Here is a 22,964-nt window from a genome sequence, read left to right as displayed (position 1 = left end):
TAAATCTATTTATTTATTGTGTCATTTTTTTAAATATCATTGGGTTTTCTATTTATTTCATTGTGACTTTTATTTATTTCATTGTGACTTTTATTTATTTCATTGTGACTTACATGTTGCCACTTTTAGCTATTTCATAAGGTACATTGGTCCAAAAATGTTATAACAAATACCACAATGAAATATATAAAAGACATGATGATATAAATAAAAAATGCAAATACATATATAAATACATTTATTTATTTCTTAGTGTTTTTCATTTAATTGTACTTTTTATTTATTTATTTTTGGTATTTATTAAATGTTTTTTTTATTTCATGCTGTCTTTTCAAAAGAATGGCTTCCCATTTACCGAATCATGGTTTGACATCACCGTCTGTCAATCAACAGGAACGGGGCGGGACCATAGGGCGGGACCTATTTTCTGATTGGGTAATCCCTTGCTCTCGATTATTTTGGTCTGTCTGCAAACCACCTCCGCCATTTTTAAATCCCAGTAAATATGTCACTAGTGTTTTTTATATGTAGGTAAAGTATTATAATCTTTAATGAAGTAAAGTTATGGCAGATTTGAATGAGTTAAGGGATGCGATGTTTATTTTAGCAGATCAGATGGAGAATGCCAGTTTATCTGCAGATGCTATTTTAATGCGCATTGAAGATCTCTGGGAAATACTGGGGAGTATGCGCTCTTGCAAGATATAGATGCTGATAAGCAAATAGTCAATACTCTAAAAGCGATTGAACACCGAGTTGATATGGAGAATGTCAAAGAAGACGTGACCGTGTCATTGGCCGCCACTGGTGTTGGACATCCGACGCTGGAAAGTCCACTGGATATACTCCATATACATCTAGCCAGTGACTGTCAACCCAATAGATCACTGGTGTCTTTGGAGTTTCACCTCGTACTATTCGAAGGAGACTGGCAGAAAATGGTCAGAGGTGAGTTTACAATAGAATAATCACGTGTGTTATCGCAAATGCAAAAGCTTGCAGCCTGCAATCCATAACGTTAGTGTTTTTTGATCTGAAGATGCAAAAACCTCTTTTCAATCAGTGTTAAGTTAAAGGCTTACCCGGTAGACCTAGTTATATTGTAGTAATACTGTAATAATGCTGTGCTAGGAGGGTGCTTTATAAAGCAGTGCTATAGCACCTCCCAAGAATAGGCTAGGCTAGTATGTACAGTAGCCTAGGGCCTAGGCTATGTGTGTGCGTTACAGTTCATTTGTATCGTTCGTCTGATGCGCCATGGTGATGTGTGGATCTGGTGACCAACGGTGAGGTTTCTGTCGCTGACTGACTTTACTATAGCCTAGTGTACAGGACCTGTACACTAGGTACTGTACACTGTACTACAGGTCAGGTGTGCATGTACTGCATTGAGCTATAGACAGTTTGATTAACATTATTGTGTGTGTATGCAGCCTGCATGTGAAATTCACTTCCTGACCTGTAGCCTATAGAATTTACTCCATGCGTAATAATACGCGGCTGGAAACCACTGCGGTAACGTGAGCCAGGCGGCTGACAGCTGTCGTTACCGCAGTCAATTGTTTCGGCTACATATCAGGCGCCGCGCACGGGTCTCATCTCATCATCATCGTCATATTATTATCAGTCATGACGTTCTTTCACCAGAAATGAGCGCGTTCTTTTGTGTGTTCTTAATTGTGTGAGGCGAGCTCTCTCTGGTGCGTTAGGAAATGCGCACTGGGAGCGCACTCACGTATTAGTTGTATTGGCCTGTGCGATCAGTGCTATCAGAAGGCTTCCCTAGGCTTAATCTCCCTCTTTAACTCTCGGGTGTTCCAGAGGCAACAGTTACAACCACCCGAACGATAACAATAATATCATGAATGTCGCTGATTCTTTGATTGATGTGCAATTGCTGGTGTATTGTTATGCACAATAGTATTTTGCATACAAACGTTTTGTTTTTATGCGCGATTGCATTTGGTCACGGCATGGGTGCATATAGGTTATCCAGTTCTGTACCCGTAATTAATATTCAAGCTCCCCCACACCATAACATACTCGACCCTATACAGATTGTTCAAACGAACGTATTATATTGTGTAATGATCATATTGACACTGTTTTCTTACAGGAATTATGATCTGTACTCCAGCAACTCCAGAGGGCTACATATCAAAGTAAGATAATGTACAAGGAAGTGCAATTTTACTGTTGTCTTGTGTTTTACACTGTGCACAATTAGTCTGGATGATGATGTGCTGTAACATGGAGTTGATTAAACAGACTGCTGTATGTAAACATACACAGGACTTCCACCACACTGACTCTGATGACAAACCCTTCAGTACGTGCACCAACCAATCACAATCGATATCACAACATATACTAGATGGTGGTAGGTAGAGGAGAGTTAACTGTATGGATCTGATCTGACCTTAACATAACCCTAACTTTGACCTCACTCGAGACATAACAATAACATCCCACCTTAACCTGAAATGGAGATGAAAAACGTTACTTGTCATCATCACGTCTTGAAACTGTAAAGAATTCCAAAGACATCTGGATGCCTTTTTTAATATATTCATATCATTTGAAATATTAACTGGTGTGTAGTATACCATAATTGTGGCAAGCGTAGATATTAATATCAAAGGAGATGTTAGTGAACCAAATGATTTGGAATTATTCACTTGGGTAAATATTATGAGGGAGACAGGTTGGGTTGGGGCAATTAAAGAAAGGACTTCAAAACATATTTTATATGTATACAGAATATATATCAAATGATGATCAAAATTCTCAATATTCTATCATTTCAGGTTGATCAAGACTGCTGTGGACTGGGAGGGCATTTACCGTACATCGAGATCCAACTCCCTCACCAATGTAGTGAACAAGAACTTAAATATCTGCCAGACTCTAATGTTCCATATGGCCTTGGCAGTTTATCTTGAACTGTAGACATTCTCTAAATTATACTTGACTGACTTATGTGAGCAGTACCTGAATGACAACGGGTACAAATGAACTTGTTTGCCAGATGAATACCGACACAAAACAGAATAGTAGTAGAATAGTGACATGGCTATTAGATCTTACAGAGAAATCTCATCAGCAATAAACAAGGCATGTGTTGACCCTCGTGTGAGACATATCTTCAGACTGTCAAAATGTTAATCTAGAATAAAGCCTTGACTGGGAGCTTTAGAAAAGTCAGTGTGTCATTTTTTTTTAATTGGGAAAATCGGCCCATTTCTCAACAGAACCTGTCTGCTTATACATTTTCTAGCTTTGTATCAAATTTGGAATGCCCATCTAGTAACTAGCCCATCCCCTTGCACAACAAAATGAGTACCCACGCAATTATTTAACTGGCATCAACGTTGCAGTCGCGCCAGTTTGTTTACATGTAATGCCCATGTGAAAGATGTACCCTTGTGCATATGGATACCCATCTCTTAATCTCTCAAGAACAGATTCCGACCTGCGGTGGAATCTGTCGGAGCGGTTCGTCCTAACCAGTGCGCATTGGCTAAAAGTGGGCGTGCCTTCAGATCAGGAAGTGGGCCGCGCTTTACCCAATCAAATGTAGTGGGCGGGATTCACATGTCCATCCACCATGATCCACCCTCCCCCCCTCGAAACTAGCCGAAACTAATTTAACAATAGCGTCCTCGGAGCGGACAAAACCACGGAAAGATATTCACATTTTAAATTACTCTTTCATCATAGAAACAAGTGGGCTTATAACCAAAACCATCCATGTTCTCTGGGAGAAGTGGTGTTAGTGTTCCGTGTAGAAATATTGTTAGTGGGAATGAAAACATGGTCGCACCAACCGGAAGTGATGCGCTATAGGCAGACATGAAACCGGTGTTTCCCTGCGCTCTAGTCTAACATTATACTCCTGCCAGACTCCACAGAATATCAGAAAAGCAGAGGTCGCTGTTTTTCATTTTCTGTGGGGTCTGGCTACGCGAGACTACCCATCTCTTGATGTCACTACTTGAAAGAGCTTGTGGTGGCAGATATGTTTCCGTTTCTGTATTTCACGTTTAAATTCACTGTTGCTAGTGTACTGGGATTGTCACTGGCAGCACAAACAATTGCCCCAAGTTATTTCACTAGTGAGATTACTCCATCTCCATTTTACTCTATACTTGACTTTGAAAAAACTGTAAAATACAGTGTACTTTCATGTCCCATGATTTACTTTGAATACATTTTAGCAGGTACAGTCATTTACCCACACTACCTCATGTCTCATCTTTCCCATTTCACATAACCTTGCAGAAATTGACAGAGCAAAGTTGAGGTAGAATTATTTATTAAATTCCACATTCAAAGTCAGTGCATTTTTGTAGTGCAAGTTTACTCGGGTCGTTCAATAGACCCCTTAACAGATGACGTCACATTGATAAGAACCAGTATGCGCTCAATGAAACCCAGTCTGTCGGGTCTCGCTAGGACGCGCCTCAACAGCCAACACACAAGAGGGGGTTGAGAAAAAACAGGTTGAGAATTGACGCAATTACCTGTGCATCCAGTCTCAATGTTGGTAAACAAATAATTGGTCTATAGTGCAAGTTAACAGGAACATGGAAAATAAACAAATTTGACAACGTATAAAAAATAAGTGCAAAGTTTTGAACAGGAGTCCAAACTAACAGTAAAATCGCTTTCTGTAATTAGTGAGGCGTTTCACTAAGGGAAAGTATATGAACAGTGCAATTTTATAGTAGCAGCTTAACCCTGGCTAATAAGCCTCAATACATTATTATTGTATAATGTACTTTTACTCCACTACATCTCAGAGACAAATAGTGTACTTTTACTCTACTACAATTATTTGAAAACTTACTTGCAGATATAAACGATTACATTATAAAACACATTATAAAACACACATTAACCACGTTATCCCCATTTTATACCAAGGCTATTTGAAAAGGGAACATTTTAGTACTTTAAGTACCTATAACACCACCAGTACCAATACTTTTGTACTTTTACTCAAGTAAATTTGAATTCCAGACTTTTGCTTGTAACAGAGTACTTCTACCTTGCAGTATCTCCATCACTGGCGCATAGTCACACCCTACGCCATGCCAAAGCCAGTGTCACTGGTGGCGATACAGGCCTCAAATTCATGAACAAACACGCCATACTCTTCGTAGTGGGCTGGCAGTCGAAGGGTTTGGAAACACGTGGAGGACGTCGGGAGAGCCTTGTTGACCACTTGTACCACCATCTCCTCCATCTTGTTGTTCATCAAATTCCACGTGATCCAGAACTTGAGTAGCTCCTTAAGCTTTTCAGAGGAAGCTATAATGAAGGTGAAAAAGGAATACCAAGAATTAACACAAGATAGATAGTTGATCTACAAGCTCACAATGCATCACGCTGTGTTTGGGAGATCTGCTATCTTTACCATTTTTGAAAGCTGTCAGGTTTTGTTTTACATTGAATGTTCTAAATTTAAATACAGGAAGGAGAGCACTGATATAAAAAAAAATACTTCATAATTTGTACTTTTAAGCATTCATGTCACCACTGCCAGGTAACTACACAACCCAGACCTACCACTACCAAAGTGTCAATGTGCACTAACCATGATCACATCCACCCCTTTAAAATTGTAGCAATGACTGAAAATGGCCCCTTTGTCAAATCAGTTTACAAATGCTGTCTCCCATTTTCACTTTGATTATAGCATTCAGGTCCACTACTGCTCCCAATAACTTATAACGATTACCACTTTCGATGTATGTCCGGAGGTACCCTGCCACTCTGCACTTCTCATCCAGAGTGCACTGGGCGTCGTAGTCATCCGCAGTCTCATCTAGGACTGGCCACACTATGTGTTCGATGATGAACTGCAAAAAGAGAAGTTTTGTCTTTAACCACATGTCACATCGCAATGTTCTGTGAGCTTGTAGACCTGCAGTTTCCACCATTTTTGCCCGACACTGTTGTGCACCACATTAGAAACTAATGCTAGTGGTTAATTGATTTCTTGCAAAAATAAAGATGGCTAATTTAAAATGAACTTTAAAATAAGATGAATCGAATGCAATTGATAGAATAGCCAAAACAAAAGCAGAGCGGTGCAGCCCTGTGTCAAACCAGTTTCTTTGAGTGCTGCCCTGAAGTGTGATGCATCTGCAATATTGGTGAGTTTATCATCATTTAATACAATCAGATAGGCTGCTTTCATGATTGGATGAATGGGCGGTTAATTGATGGTGTTGCAAATACGATGTGGACAGCTCCTGTGTGAATGACCGTTACCTCTGCAGTGGGTGCACTTTCACAGTCCCTCGGGAACATAAGGGGAATGGTGTCTGGTCTCTGCGTGAAGAGACCCCAGACCTGGGTGTCCTTCAGCCCCTTCTTCAGCTGCCTGATCTGTCTGCTACTTCGCCGAATGACCTAAATCAGAAATCATAGTTACCTGGGGTGTGGTGGAATCATGACATCAAAATAACTCTGCATCCGTTATTCACTGTTAGTGTGTTAGCACATCAGTACTCACAGCACAGAGGAGAAGACGGTCATAGAGCCATCTTCTGTTGGTCTGGGAGAAGACGTCAATGTCCCATGATAGGGCCAGCTGGTTAACACCTGCCACCTCCTCCTCCGTCAGCTCTGCATCGCCTTCGAGCTGGTGACAAAAGTAACAAATGTACATTTAATATTCACAAAAATGTTTGTTATGATCACACATTTGTATCAGTTTTAGGTAAAAATGTAGCTTAATTGCTGGTTTACACTAGAGACCCATACATTTCAAGTGATGTGGAAGAGAGTGTGGAGGAGGTATTGGCTGTTGAGGGTGTGTGTATTATTGTATGCAAATACATTTTTAGGTGCAAATATCACAGCTAAAAACCAAGACATTTTGTAAAAGACAGAAATCATATCATACCAACTGAATGGTGCTGCGAATGTCCAGGTCAAAAGAAGCCTCACCGGTGTTCTTACAGTATGAGAGGCATTGGGAACCACTAGTAGGAGAGCCTGTATAGAATCATTGACATATTAAGGTATTGAGTGCTTTAAAATCTAGCCAGTTGACAGGACTGGACTAATGTGATCTTCTGGTATTGGTTAAAATTCTAGATTACTTGTGATTTTCTTATGGATTGTTTTGGTAGTCCTGTAAAAAGAGTTGCAATAGTCTAGCCGGCTTGTGATAAAAGCGTGGATAAGCACTTAAAAAAGGTCTTACTTTAGCCATGTTTCTCAAATGAAGAAAGGCTGTTCTTGTGACCTTGTTAAAATGGGAATTATAATTTAGGTCACAGTCTAAGATCACACCTGTTATGACCTGTCTAGCCAGAGATCCAAGCATTGACTGTACTTTGTCTATCAGATTTGGGGCCGGTGAGGAGAATCTCTGTTTTTCCCTTGTTAAGTTTTAAAAAGTTATACACATCCAAATATGGATGTCATTAAGGCAAGAAGTGAGATCACTCAGGGCATTGGGGTTGTCTGGTGAGACGGATGTATGCAGCTGGGTATCATCTACCTGCTATCTGCTGGTAGTTGACAAACGATAATATACAGTAATATGCAAAAACATCATACAAGAGTAGTAATAAAAGGTAACGAATTTGACCCCATTTCTGTGCCAAAATTGGGTTCAGTAAGATCCTTCTGGTGTTGTGCCTGTGTGTCTTTTACGCAGTAGTCTGACAGGTACATGATTTCTCGCGTATCTTGAAGACCAGGCCTATTGCAAGTTGCTTTACTCTGTCCTCTATCCTGAGTCATCCCACCCTAGCATAATGAGCAGGGAGGGCAGACATCTGCCCTCTTCATCTCCATCCACTGGTCAAGTGGAATAGCAGCATTTTGGGCACAGTATAAGTAACAATACTGTCCGTTTCCTGGGATAGGGCTGGTGGCACTAGCTGCATTTAGAATTTTTCTACCATTCGGGCTGCCCAAGGCCCTTGGACAGGTCAACCAGCTCCCTGATCTTACTTTGACTAGAGTCTATCTTGATGAACTGAACCCCCTTGTGTTTTTGGGGTTATGAATGTTACAAAGTTTTACAACTTTAGGGATACTGATGAACCTAAGACACAACGTGTCATACTCTCCACACCTGGTGTCAATTCAGATCTCCTTGAATACTTGAAGCGCTCTGTTGTTTTTCCGCACCTGGTTCAGTGTTTGGCCAGTTTCTTTCCTCAGTCTCACCAAGTACTCTGCCAGCCTATCCACTCTGTCCATCCCTGGGATACTGCACACTTCCACAGCCTGATAAATATATGATACATCAAATCAAATTCAAAAACACAATATCACAATCAGAAAATGGCACATCTGTCAGTGTAAACAAATACTTACCAGCTGCTGCTCAGGTGCTGCTTGGATCACCCCAGGTAGCCCAGCAGGAACAGTAGCTGTAGCAGTGGAAACAGTGGTGAGGGTGAGGTGTAGAGGAAGGAAGTAGGCTGAAATGGTGATGATGGGGAGTGGATATACAATAAAAAGAGGAGGAGGAGGGGGGGGTTACACAATAAAACATACAATTCACAACATTATGCAAGTTAAACAGATGATGGATCCTGTGACAAAACACTTACCACCAGCTGTTGCTTAACTGCTACTGGGGTGATGGCTCGGGAGAGAGGGTCTGGGAGGGTGTGGAAGGGCAGAGGCTGTGCTGCTGGTGCCAGCTGTTGAGCCAGTGGGTATGGCGGTGTGCTTAAATTAAATCATAAAAATAATACTATAAAATAATGTTGACATACAGAGGCTTCAGAAGGGCAGATGGTCTGGGAGAATAAGAGCAGTTTATAAATAAAATACTATTACAGCAAGTACAACAGACAAGTTAATGCTGGTGTCTGAACATGTATCCATGCAGGCTTTCTGGTTGTCAGGACTCCCCTCCACACAGAAACAGGAGGTTATTAATATTTTAATTCAAACATGGCAGATCTACAAGGTCACAACACTATGTGACTGGTTGTTTAGGTAGATAATCCACCATTTATCATGCATCCAAGTGTACACATATCATTTTACATCCTAGATCAGGGGTCTTCAACGTTTTCAGGCCAAGGACCCCCTAGCTGAGAGAGAGATGAAGCAGGGACCCCCTCCATATTGTATATTATATTGTAAGTTGTGTTTCAGATAAACTTTTACTGCTCTTTTCCCCCCTCTACACCTTTTAAGTCTTTGCCAAAAATAGCTGATCTACAAGCTCACAACGCCTCGCAGATCTGCTATTTTTGGCTAAAGTTCTCATCAGAAAAGGGATGCCAGGGTTCAAGTGGTTAAAGTAAAAAAATATAATACTATTACACAAAGATTTGGCGGACCCCCTGTAGTAAGTCTGAGGACCCCCCGTTGAATACCCCTGTCCAAGATCATCCATAAACTTTAAATGTGTATCTAGTAACAACGTTGTGTTTTTTAAGAACACAGAAAGCATTCAGACTCCATTACATGCAGGTAAACAAAAGTATGCAGCTAACATAATAACAAACACCAATTAATTGATATGTCTCATATCAAGCTCTGATATATATGCATAAATAAATGAGAATATAGGCTAAACCAACAGCTTACCAGATCAACACAAAACGTTCAAGTCTACGGTCAACGTGGGTCTAACAGATCCCACGTTGATACTATTATGGCTAACTAACAGTAAACTTTTTTTTTTTTTACATGCAATACAGCCCAAAAGCCTTTAAAGACCCCGCTGACAAACACAGAACAAACGTTTAATTACCAAATTAGTTGTTGCGTTATTTCTTTACCTCTCTTTCTCTCTGTGTGCAGCATTCAAGCTACTTTTCCCTTTCTAATAAACGTCGAAGACACTAATAGATAAAATCGATCGGTAAATAAATTAACCAAAGAAACAAAGACATGGGGCAAACAATAGTAAATAAAAAAATAACAACTTAAAGCAGTTAAAACGGTCACGGAATACAACGTGGGTTATTCATAGTTAAAAATAACTTAAGGAGTTATTGTTATGTTTACCATAGACGCGGAAGTGAACCGGAAGTGAACCCCGCTCAGCCGGAACTACTCCTTGTCCTATAGACAGGTTTCCTGTTAGTAAACATTGAGAGGAATATGACCGCGCAGCTGCGGGGGGAAGCCTATGGGTGCGTTTGGAAATTACGCACCGGAGCACACTCGCCTATTAGTTTGTATTGGCCAGTGCGCTCACTGCCGCTCAGGGCTGTATTTTCGAACGCGCCTTCCACCCCCAGGCATGCGCAGATTGCGCATTCTGCTCTGTGATGACGTCGCTCGGAAACCCGTCTATGGGCTTCCATCATAGGCTTCAATGCGCAATCGGCTTCTCAACAATCTGTTGCTTTGGTTTGAATGAGTGTTAAATTTAGACCCCGCCCATGATCCCGCCCCGTTCCTGTTGATTGACAGACGGCGATGTCAAACCATGATTCGGTTAATGGAGCATATTCTTTTGAAAAAGCCATGATTATGAAAAGTCAGCATGAAATAATTAAATACCACAATGATATAAATAAAAAGCACAATTAAATGAAAAACACAATCAAACAAATAAATTAATTTATTTATTTCATTGCATTTTTTATTTATTTCATTGCGTTTTTTTATATATTTCATTGTGGTATTTGTTATAACATTTTTGGACCAATGTACCTTATGAAATAGCTAAAAGTGGCAACATGTAAGTCACAATGAAATAAATAAAAGTCACAATGAAATAAATAAAAGTCACAATGAAATAAATAGAAAACCCAATGATATTTTAAAAAATGACACAATAAATAAATAGATTTATTTATTTAATTGTATTTTTATTTATATCATTGTGTTTTTTATTAATTTCATTGTGGATTTTATTCATTTCATTGCGATATTTATTTTTTAATTTTTGGACCTATGGACTTGATTAAATAGCTAAAAGTGGCATCATGATATATATATAGTTTGACATTAAAAGTTACAATGAAATAAATAAGAACCACAGAGAAATAAATAGAAAACCCAATGATATAAAAAAAAATACAAAATAAATAAATACATTTATTTATTTCCTTGTATTTCTTATTTATTTAATTGTATTTTGTATTTATATCATTGTGTTTATTATTTATTTCATTGAGGTATTTATTATTTAATTTTTGGACCTATGGACTTCCATACACGTTCATTAAAAACACACAAACTTGGTTCTGGTGACTGATATTGTCCTTGTAATGTGTGAGGGGACTATGTTTTTTCAATTGCTTTTTTCATTTTATTTTATATATTTTTGGGGAAAATGGAAAAAATGTGATAGAATAAAAAAGATAATAGGAGGGCACTATGAGTCACCAGAACACAGGATGGGTGTTTTCGATTAATATACCATAGTTCAAAATATGAAGTTACAATGGGTTTGTAAAGGGAGGGTGTGTGTCCGATGAAATGAATATAAAATATCCAGTAGTGGAAAAGGTACTCAAATGTTTTACTTAAGTAAAAGTATCAATACTGCAATGTAGAAGTACAAGTAAAAGTCTGCAATTCAAAATTGACTTGAGTAAAAGCACAAAAGTATTGGTATCAAAATGTACTTAAAGTACCACAAGTAAAAGTACAAAAATGTTTAATGTAGATCTGCTATTTTCTAATAGCCTAGGTACAAAATAGGGCTAAAGTGGTTAATTATTGTTTTATAACGTACACTGCCAGTAGACCACTGAAGTACCACATACTTCTATACTTTTAAATTTAACTTGAACAGTTATGAGTTTAGATTGTCTGAACGTTTAGAGTTAGATTGTGTGAACATTTAGAGTTTACATTGTGTGAACATTTTGAGTGTAGAATGTGTGAACCTTTAGGAGTTATGCAGTGATGTAGTTTTCTGCAGAAGGAAACCAAACCGTTAAGGTCCTTACACACCGGGGCGATTTTTTCGTGCGAATAATGCATTTTTTTTTAAAAACAAGTCAATGGCTCCGTACATGGAGCGAAAAAGCAAAAAAGCGAAGCGAAAAAGCGTCTTGTAATTATTCGGAACGAGTCTTAATTTTGCGTATATTCGCTATATTCGCCGGTATGTAAGGACCTTTATGGCTGTGTTCATCTGTGTTTCCATGGACACAGTGAATAAACAATGCTGCACAGGCAAATGTAGTGGACATTTATATGATGATTTTTTATTTTGTTTTTAACTCATTTTCTGTTATTTATAGAAAAATATGTAAAAATGTAATATAACATTATTATCATTTTATTGCAGTGCTGCAAGATAATACAGAGCACGATTTGCACTTTCATGTATCATAATCAGTATTACAAAATGTTCTCTACACTGGGCAAGACGCCATTGGCATCTAAGGTCACAAAGAAGACTTTCCATGGAATCATCCTAGTAGGTATAAAGAACATCTGTTTGTCTGTTTAAATAAAAAAGGCAAAGTTCAACTGGTCCACCTGACTGACAAACTAATATTTACTAACTTTACTGATGGGAAATATGGGGTAGCTAACCGTAAATGATAAAAACACAGCTGGTCAGAATGAAACTGAAAGGAAACTTTCCTAATGAGCATATTAAACCCAAATTGCAGCCATACTGACTAAATACATTGGGGACTTTGTTAAAATGATATAGTTTTATGTTTCATGCAATCAGTTCCCAACATATTGTTTCAGGCTGCGCTGGTTTCAGTTCATTCAACCTCCTCTTGTGTGTTTGCTAGTGAGGCGCGTCCAAGCGAGACCTGACAGAATGGGGTTCATTTGGTGCCGGCCTGCGCGCGCATACTGGTTCGTATCAGTGTGACGTTGTCTGTTAAGGGGTCTATTAGGAGCATGCTGTACCTAGACACACACATTGTTTTTGTCACATTCCTCAGCCAATAATTTGATGACATCAGCATCTTCATCAAATGATTGGCTTAGGAATGTGACAAAAACAAAAAAATCTCCATGAAGCAGATTTGTGATTTTCAAAATTAAAGCAGTTTATTAACTAATCAATAGTCCCTGTAACATTTGACATCACATAGTACTAACTTTTGTGCATTCTGAGAAATACATTTGCCCACTACTATCACTAAAATATGTACAGTATGATATTGTGTTTTTTTGAATAACGATCCAGTATAATGATACTCAAGTGTATGGATATGTTCTTAAACACCTAACATCAATAAATACACCAGTGACCTCCTGAGCCCCAGCTGCCTCATTAAGGAGAGTTAAGTGACTCTACTCTATTTTTTATGTCGGCTCCATTTTGGCCTGACCCCATGTCCACCTGACCTTTAGTCTAGTTATCTCCGATCATCACTCTAAAGGGTAATGTTTAACCACACTGAAATGCAGATGTCCTTTGTTAACATAAAACAAAAGTCATGATTAATTCCACATTTCTATTATAATATACAATTAATTATATCACTCATATTATAAGCAACAGATCACTTCTCCATTTCATTATCAGAAGTTGTACAGTACACATATCTTTTAGTTAGTTTCATACTTCAGCATGATCGATACTGTTGATTAAATAACATTATTCAAATAATCATAATTGTCATCATGTCCAGCATTAGATCTGCCACTCTGCTTCATTACAGATCAAGATCCTCTTTGTTGACCTGAGGCAATTATGTACTAGGCATGATAATGCACCATGGCAGATCTACAGTTGTAGGAACACACACGCACTACAAGTACATTACTGATTTTACTGATCCTCACATCCCTCACATCAGTTTAGTTTCGTTTCTTTGTTTGTTTTTGGCTAATAAATAAATATTTGTGGCTTTTAACTGCTTCTCTTTTTTAGTTTTTTTTGCTGTCCTCTGGTACCCCTAGGTCACGGTTGAAACAAGTTATACACCAAAACGTGAGGCGGCCTGTTATTTTTAATGATTTCACCTTGGGTTTTCACCGTGTCCCTCGTCGTCACGTTAGCGTCCTCTTCATTACTCACTCTTTGTTCAATCTCGGTCATTCTTTTTCCAAGTGTAGTAATTTCGTTCTGAACTTTTTTGACCTCTTTGATTACATCTTTTATTTCTGTAGAAATGTTCTTATTTCCTTGGCGCATTTCAGCCAGCAGCAATGGTAAATCGATGTTTGTAGTATCCATGCTGTCGTTGATTGTTTGTTTCTTCATTCTAGTGCTAGATGCCATCCAACTTCGATTTACTTTGGAGTAATGTTGAATTACTTGACAATGCGCTCATACAGACTTTCAAAAAGATGAAAAAGCGAAGATTACAAGGTTATTTTTCAATAATCATGCCAAACGGGCTCTGCTCCACCTGCCTGCGACTACCTGGCAGCCATACCGGAAATGATCTCATCGTTTACAACATTGAATTTGAATGGATTTGTTTTAATCAACTTAATCGATTACTTGGATTAACCACTTAAAAAAACAAAAACCTCAAAAAGTCAAGGGAAGCCGGCTACATGACACCAGTAGTTCTCAACCTTCTCAGACGGCGACCAGCTCTACAAGCTCATAGAGCTTGTAGAGCTGCTAGATTTGAAACATCACATTGAGTGTGAACTGTGTGTTTATGCTTATATGCTGTATGGACAACAATACACCATGTAATTATAGTCCTGTTTTAGGGTTGTATAAGGGGGATGGCAGTCATCAAACAGAGACCTCCAGAGTCAAAACCGAAAAAATGAATCCATTCAGACCGGGAACGCATCAGTGTCATTTTTGCTTGTAGATCTGCTATTTATTTATTTTTAAATAGTGAAAATGTGTGCAAATCTTTGAATATATATGTTTTGTAAAGCGAACATTTCTTAATCCTAACAGTGTTTTTTTTTTAAACGTATGTTGCTATAATATCAGTGGTTCTCAAACTTTTTTCATGTCAAGGACCCCCAAAATGATTTGTATTTGGCTGCGGACCCTCATCTGAAAATATTTTGTTCCAGGGACCCCCCAGAAGCAAAGATTTGAGTTAAAATGTATATATGTATTTGTATATAAGATTTTGCACACATTTTCACGACTTTTTGTTCCCCGAAAATAGCAGATCTACAAGCTCATAGCCTTGGTGCCGTGCTATGAGCTTGTATATCTGCTATTTTTGAATAGCCAAATAAATCTAAAGTGACACAGATGCGTTCCCGGTCTTAATCATAAAATAAAAAGAATGAGAATAGACAAGCACCAGAGATAGAGCTCTAAGTGATGATAGAGATCTGGTATAATTCAGTCAGTCTCTACATGTGATTGCCTGGGAAGGTATAGAGGCACTTTGATCATAGGAGGATTTGAGATGTATAGTACCTCTTTCAATGAGGTGAAAGCAGCAGTTGCCATGGGAGTTATGAATGAATGAATGAATGAATGTCTTTATTGCAGACTCAAGGTCCATAGATACACACAAGAGTTAGTTACACAAAAGAGCAAAATACTCTGATACTCTGCACCTTAATCCTCATGTACATGCACTGATACTCTTCTTGCACTAAATGTCTAGAACAGATACCAGCTGATATGCTGATGCACCTTACTTTCTAAATCTCATGTACATAAATGTTTTGGATGGATATGCTATGTGTAAATATGTAGATAGGTTGCCGTCTCTTTTTTTGTATTCCTTCTTTTCTTTTCTTTTTGTGTCACTGTTTTACACCTGAGATTTCACTCAGCCGCAATCCATTCTTTAATTTCACAAGGTGGGTATTGATTGATTGATTGATTGATTTATTGTACCTGCCACTCTCCTCTGTGGAATCCTTCTCGTCGATGACTGCGATCGCCACCAGTTTGCCTGCAAAGTGTCCAGACGAGGATTACAAATCACAAGCGTGATTCTGGAGCAGTTCTGACCCCCCAAGCCCATACCATGACAAACCGTCTGTATAAAACAGCTGGTACACAACTTAAGACTGCTGTGGTGGTCTGAAGGCAGAGACTTTGCTTACCCGGGTTTTAATGAGCTAGTCTGCCCCCTGGTGGTCAACAAATAATGTGATGACGGGTTATGGCAAGCCGTTTTAACATTTAATCGCTAGACTGGATGTGTATAGTAGATATCTATAATTCAGTTCTTCCTAGTCAAAACTAACGTTTCGGATATCCATAATGAAATTCCTCCTAGGAGGAAATGTCATTTGAGATATCCGAAACGTCATTCTTCCTAGGAGGAATGACGTCACTTTTCCCATTCATGTGTATTGGGCTTTGAGTTTCGGATATCCGTAACTGCATTCTGGATATCTAAAACCAACATTCTGGATATCTGCAATAGAATTCTTACTAGGAGGATCTACTCTTTCAGATATCTACAATGCAGTTCTTACTAGGACAAACTACCATTTTAACTATCCGAAATTAAAAAATCATTCCAGACCTCCGTAATTACATTTAGTATATCCATGAATTCATTGTTACTAGGACAAATGGAATTATGGATATCCACAATTCATATTATTACTAGTAAAAATGTAATTTCAGATATCTGCAATTAGTATTATGACTAGGAACAATACAATTACAGATATACATAAATATGTTATGGATATCTGGTGACAGGTAGATAAGACGCCATTTTAACATAAAAGGGTTGATTGACTATCTACAATTATATTTTAGATATCTCAAATAGCATTTCTCCTAGTAAAAACTGTATTCTTACTAGTCATAATGGTAATTAAATATATCCAAAATACATTCTTACTAGTAGAAATTGTATTTCACGATATCTAAAGCTGTATTTGTCCTAGTCAAAATTCATCTTGAAATCCTTAAAAAAAAAATAAGTAGCCGGTTTAACATTTAATAGCTAGACTGAATATGTATAATAGATATCTCTATAATTCAGTTCTTCCTAGTCAAAACTAACGTTTCGGATATCCGTAATGAAATTCCTCCTAGGAGGAACTGTCATTTGAGATATCCGAAACGTCATTCTTCCTAGGAGGAATGACGTCACTTTTCCCATTCATGTGTATTGGGCTTTGAGTTTCGGATATCCGTAATTGCATTCTGGATATCTAAAACCAACATTCTGGATATCTACAATTGAATTCTTACTAGGAGGATCTACTCTTTCAGATATCTACAACACAGTTTTTACTAGGACAAACTACCATTTTAGATATCCGAAATTAAAAAATCGTACCAGACCTCCATAATTACATTTTGTATATCCAAAATGTAATTAAATATAACCACAATTCATATTATGACTAGTACTAATCGAATTATGGATATCCACAACTGCAATTGTGCTAGGAACAATACAGTTCAATATATCTGTATTTATATTATCGATATCCGTAATTGTAATTCTTCCTATCCATAATGCAAATTTAGATATCTATAGACTCCGGGCATAGCGACGTAACATGGTCGCCACGCCCTTAAATCGTGCCACTTCCGCCGCCATCTTGAGGGAGTAGATTGACAGCTGCCACAAGTGTAGAGTAGTGTAGTGTAGTCTGTAGTCCTGTGTTTGTTGTCCAGCAAGTAGACGGTGTACATTATTATCTATCTCTAACTTGTCTGTTGCTCTAATTTAGCAATGGTACGACAGTGCTGCATTATCGGATGCAATGCCAAGGTTTCAGACGTTAAATTAAAAAAGTTAAATTGCACACATTTCCAACCTGGAGGAAAAGCTGTTGGAGATCAGATGTCGGAGATATCAAAGAAACGGCTTGGCATGGGTATCTTAAATACAAATGGGTATCTTACATACAATGAGATTGAGCTAACAGCTAAATTGTGTTTCTCTATGTGTCCAGTCTGAGAAACGTAGTCTAACGTGGGTCTAACGTGGGTGGCTCACGGTCACGGTGGCTGAGTAAACAGCTGTCTGTCTGTCAGCAAGTGTTCAGACGTCGGAGATATCAAATAAATGTAGTATGGCTTGGGTGTCAGCTGACGAAATAACATAACCTTCAACAACATTCCCAAACACATGTAAGCTCAAACGAGCATGACAGCACACAATCAAACATATAAACATCTGTTGGAGGCGAGGTTAGGATCAGCATCAGCGTTGCCATGTCGGCTTATTATAAGCGACTTTGGGCTTCTTTTTATGTGAAGTTGCTTGTAAAATTAGTAGTTTTGTATGGCTTATTTATAAAGTGTACTTGCTTATTTAGGCTTATTTAGGTGCTTGCTTATTTAGGCTTTTTTTTTTAAACAAAAAAAATTAAACCAGTGGTTCTCAAATCTTTTCATGAAAATGTTTTGTGCCAGGGAGCATTTGTGTTGTTAGAATGTTTTAAAAAATATTCCAAATGTTCTTTATTTTATTGCAAGAGTTTTTTTTAATAACCTATGTACAAGCTCACGTGAGCTTGTAGATCGGCTATTTTCAAGTAGTCGATGTATCTAAGCCACTTCTTTTGGGCTTGTTTTCATAGACCTGGTTGCTTATTTCTCTCGCAAAATATGGCAACACTGATCGCAGGTAGCGTGCCTTTGCGTCTGCATTCAGCTTCTCTCTGTATGGTAACTCTCTGTCACGCATTGCCAGGTCCATCTTCTGTCCTTTACCAATAAATTCGCTGTAGTTCAGGACACGTCGTGACTCGTGGGTAAAGTTCTGTCAATGTTGTTGATACTAGCTGTTGTTATGGAGCTCCCTTAATATGGCCACCGTAACTACTTCAGCCTAAGCTTGGCCACGCCTTTTGCCCGGAGTCTATAACTGCAATATGATCGCTTTCCTTCCACCTGCAGAGGGCACTGTTTTCCTTTTTTTTATGGGTTCCCAAGATCGAACGCTCATTGATGCTTCAGTATAATCCTATACAAGCAAATGACCACGCTGATTGTCAAATACATTTATTATGTTAATGTCGCCATTGTCTGAAATGAGTCCAATCCTCACCTTTGTTTAGGGTTACACATGTCCTCTCCATATCCAGATCACACTGGAGCCATGTTGGTTAATTATATCAATGTCAGTTGTTGCCTAGGTCAGTGGTTCTCAACATGAGGTCCGGGGAACAACAAGGGCCATTAAGGGGCTCCCCAGCAAATTGATAATTAAACATGCCAGAATATCATAAATTAACACAATTAGACAATTTAGCCTAGATTAGGAGAATGGCTGTTCTGATCATAGTTCGCTCTAAAAGCAATAGGCTTAGGCTAGAGATTCTGGTCATGGACAGGAATTCAAAAACACAAGAAAGCCATTGCCTTGTTTCCATTGGGGTCCTTTGTACTCAATTCATAGTGACATTAAATGACAGACAGATATACACTACTCTGCAGAACATCATCTAAGCAATTTAAAAAATAGGAGAAAAATCTGACAATGAAATTCTTTCTTAATCACTTTATTTTTGGTGATTGTTCACCTAGTGCAGTGTTTCTCCCAGTCCTTCCTTAAGGGGGTTCCAGGGGGTCAGTTAGGAACCAAATGGATGAATGGATGAACAGGGGTCTTCAACAGGGGGTCCGGGACCCCTAGGGGGTCCTCAGAGTTACTACAGGGGGTCCGCTAAATATCCCTTTTCTGAGGAGAACTTGACTGCGAGGCGTTGTGAGCTTGTAGATCTGCTATTTTTGGCAAAGAGGCGTAGAGGGAAAAAAGAGCAGACCAAGAGAACAAAAAAAGTTAATCTGAAACACAATTTTATACAATATAGAAGAGGGGGTCCCTGCTTAATCTCTCTCTCAGCTAGGGGGTCCTTGGCCTGAAAACGTTGACGGCCCCTGCCCTACGGAACCTCTCCCTCCGCTGTATAGCTCCGAGATGAGCTATATAGCGGAGGGAGAGGTTCCGATTGGATTTATTATACTATACACATTGATTCTTGAATAGGCCTTTGGCATTAGGCATTGTACTACATTGACTAGAGGGTGTATGAAACGAAAGACTGCCAGCCAGGTAGCCTACTTATAACAAGGCGTTAATAAAGTGACCAACATGGCAGAGGAGTATTCTCATTGGGGCCAACGAGGCCATGGCCCGGTCTGTAAAACCCCCAGGGGGAAAAAATCAACATAACAACATTAGCAGCCCCTCACCCTTTAAGTCGCCTTTGTTTTCAAATGGGGCTCATTTGCATTCGGCCGAATTGTTAATGAGTGGCCATTAGGAAACCAGTTTCGCCGTCAAACTGGTTCTCCATTGCGCAGAGACAAGCACCTCTCCATTAAGAAATGCAATAGAAGAAGAACCGTCGTCCTGAAACACCCTGCCCCGCATCTAAACCGGCGGCCTCGGTCTGCGAAAAAAAAAATGGGGCAGTGTGTTTGGGACGAGCGTTCCATTTTCCACCCGGAATGGCTCGGTAATTCTCAATAGACTTATCAGCCGTTGTTGTGCTTACCCCCCCCCCCCCCCCCCCAGATTTAAGAATCTGTCCCGGTCAACGTCAGAACCATAGGCCAGTGCAACATGGATGGAACTCTCTCTTTGTTCTCTGCTCTGCAATGCAGGGGTTAACGAGCATATCATTTGCACTATATTAGCCATACTGGTGAGTGGTGACAGGATAAAAGTGTTGTCTCTTGACAATTTGTTGATCTGTGAGCCCAGGCCACCTGCAATTTACAGAGAATACAGGATAGGTGGGCACTAGGGACATCTGGGCACCCTGATGTAAAATTGGCTATTTTGTCGAAAATTAAAAAAAAATGAAATAAAAAAATGGTCCTAAGTAATGTAGATATGTACGTTATCTCAAACGTCCTTCCTTCAAATTCTTGTTTATGTCCATAAATGATATCGGTACTGGTTTTGTAGAAATTTTATAAATATTAGAGCTCATGTATACCTTATTTTACTTACAAACGTTTTCCAATTTAATGTTTTCTGGTACATATGGTAAGTTATCACTTAGCCTACATATAGTCTTCATCCTTGGTATGAAAACAATGGTGCGTGAATGAAGTATAATTGAAAACTATTTGTTTAGTGACGTTTTTTAGCAGCGTAACAAGGCATTAGAATTGTATCTCAAGAATTACATTTTTTAACATATTCGGTTTAATAACTCACACCCTGTTAATGAATTAAAAAACTTTGTTTATGATAGCAGACATGTGTACAGTAGGTCCTTTGCTTGAAAATATTACATGTAGGTAAAAAAAATGGATGATTAAAAGAATGAAAAGAGAGAAAACTGTACAATAGATATCCAGTCTAGCTAGTTCCTCCTAGGAGGAATGTCGTTATGGATATCTGAAACGTTAGTTTTGACTAGGAAGAACTGAATTATAGATATCCAGTCTAGCTAGTTCCTCCTAGGAGGAATCGTTATGGATATCTGAAACGTTAGTTTTGACAGGAAGAACTGAATTATAGATATCCAGTCTAGCTAGTTCCTCCTAGGAGGAATCGTTATGGATATCTGAAACGTTAGTTTTGACTAGGAAGAACTGAATTATAGATATCCGGTCTAGCTATTAAATGTTAAAACGGCCCCCCCTTTAAATTACATAGTTATGGATATCTAAAATGACATAGTTTTGGATATCTAAAATGGTAGTTTGTCCTAGTAAGAACTGCATTGTAGATATCTGAAAGAGTAGATCCTCCTAGTAAGAATTCTATTGCAGATATCCAGAATGTTGCTTTTAGATATCCAGAATGCAGTTACGGATATCCGAAACTAAAAGCCCAATACACATGAATGGGAAAAGTGACGTCATTCTTCCTAGGAAGAATGACGTTTCGGATATCTCAAATGACAGTTCCTCCTAGGAGTAATTTCATTATGGATATCCGAAACGTTAGTTTTGACTAGGAAGAACTGAATTATAGATATCCAGTCTAGCTAGTTCCTCCTAGGAGGAATCATTATGGATATCTGAAACGTTAGTTTTGACTAGGAAGAACTGAATTATAGATATCCAGTCTAGCTATTAAATGTTAAAACGGCTTGCCATACAATTTCTACTAGTAAGAATGTAGTTATAGATATCTGTAATAAGGATTTTGACTAGTCAAAATGCAGTTTTGACTAGTCTAAATGTAATTACAGATATCTGCAATTACTTTATGACTAGTAAGAATACAGTTTTAACTAGGAGAAATTCTATTTGCGATATCACAAATATAATTCTAGATAGTCAATGGACACTTTTTATATTAAAATGGCGTAATATCTACCTGTCACCAGATATCTGTAATTGTATTGTTCCTAGTCATCCTACTATAATTCTAGTAACCTGACGGTGGGTGGGTGGGTGGATGGAGTCCTGGGTCTCCGATCAAACTGCGCATGCGTCATGTTGCCAGGTTTCGCGAGAGAAACAAGCAACGAGGTCTATGAAAACGAGGCCAAACCAAACGAACCCTATACCACCAACATGCAACCTGATAATAATGTCCAAAGCATGTCTGTGTATGTTTACATCCATTACTGGGATTAATGTTTATTAGCCAAACCAACTTAATATGAGCCGTTAGCGTGATGCTAAGCTAACGGACGTTTGGCGCTAGCATGCGGCTAACGCTAATGCTAACGTCGTCATCGTGACTTAATCAACAATGTAAACGTTTCATCAACAAACTTTATGAACCTTACTGTGGTTAATATTATCAGTGCTACCCAAGTAGTCCATTGAAAAGTATTATTTTGGTGTATTTTGTGTATTGTAACTTGGACACTGTAACTTAATGGTAGCTGGGGCGACGCGTTGTTGGCTCATGGTTCAGAATGCCTCATGGGTATTGTAGTCATTTTCTGCTATTTCGGTTCTACTGTGATAGACTGTGCTACATTACCTGCTGTTTGTGAATCATATATGCTATGAATATATGGTAATACAATGTTTATTTTCCTGTATTTCCAGGTTTATGACCTGTGTCATCTATGACCTGTGTGTCATCTGTGTGTCCAGTACTTTGTACTGTGTTGGTTAAAAATAAAACTACAAAAAGACAAAACACGAGTTGTGACAAAGACGTGTGATTCTCTGATTAATGTTGTTAGTGGTGTAAAATGCCATCAAAAAATATACTCAAGCCTGCTGCAGGGCAACAGAAAAT

The 22,964-nt window shown here is 38.6% G+C and overlaps 1 protein-coding gene and 1 long non-coding RNA gene across 2 annotated transcripts; one reads left to right on the top strand and one right to left on the bottom strand.

Moving 5' to 3' along the window:
• Nucleotides 1-751: 751 nt before the first annotated feature.
• On the top strand, nucleotides 752-3,126 carry LOC311040814. The gene is made up of 3 exons (XR_014600326.1): nucleotides 752-948; nucleotides 2,117-2,162; nucleotides 2,808-3,126. It is a non-coding gene; the product is annotated as an uncharacterized lncRNA (long non-coding RNA).
• A 1,960-nt stretch (nucleotides 3,127-5,086) lies between these two features.
• On the bottom strand, nucleotides 5,087-7,228 carry LOC311040679 (uncharacterized protein; the record flags this gene model as incomplete). Its single annotated transcript, XM_084051009.1, has 6 exons — nucleotides 5,087-5,313; nucleotides 5,744-5,864; nucleotides 6,280-6,420; nucleotides 6,524-6,652; nucleotides 6,917-6,967; nucleotides 7,220-7,228. The coding sequence occupies 6 exons, from the start codon at nucleotides 7,226-7,228 to the stop codon at nucleotides 5,087-5,089; spliced, it is 678 nt and encodes a 225-aa protein (XP_083907135.1).
• Between the last annotated feature and the right edge of the window lie 15,736 nt (nucleotides 7,229-22,964).

This window comes from Gymnoscopelus microlampas (genome assembly GCF_963454915.1).
Source record: "Gymnoscopelus microlampas genome assembly, chromosome: 24".
In the NCBI taxonomy this organism is placed as follows: domain Eukaryota; kingdom Metazoa; phylum Chordata; class Actinopteri; order Myctophiformes; family Myctophidae; genus Gymnoscopelus; species Gymnoscopelus microlampas.
Note: the sequence above shows the minus strand (reverse complement) of the source record. Positions and strands in the feature narration are given on the sequence as shown.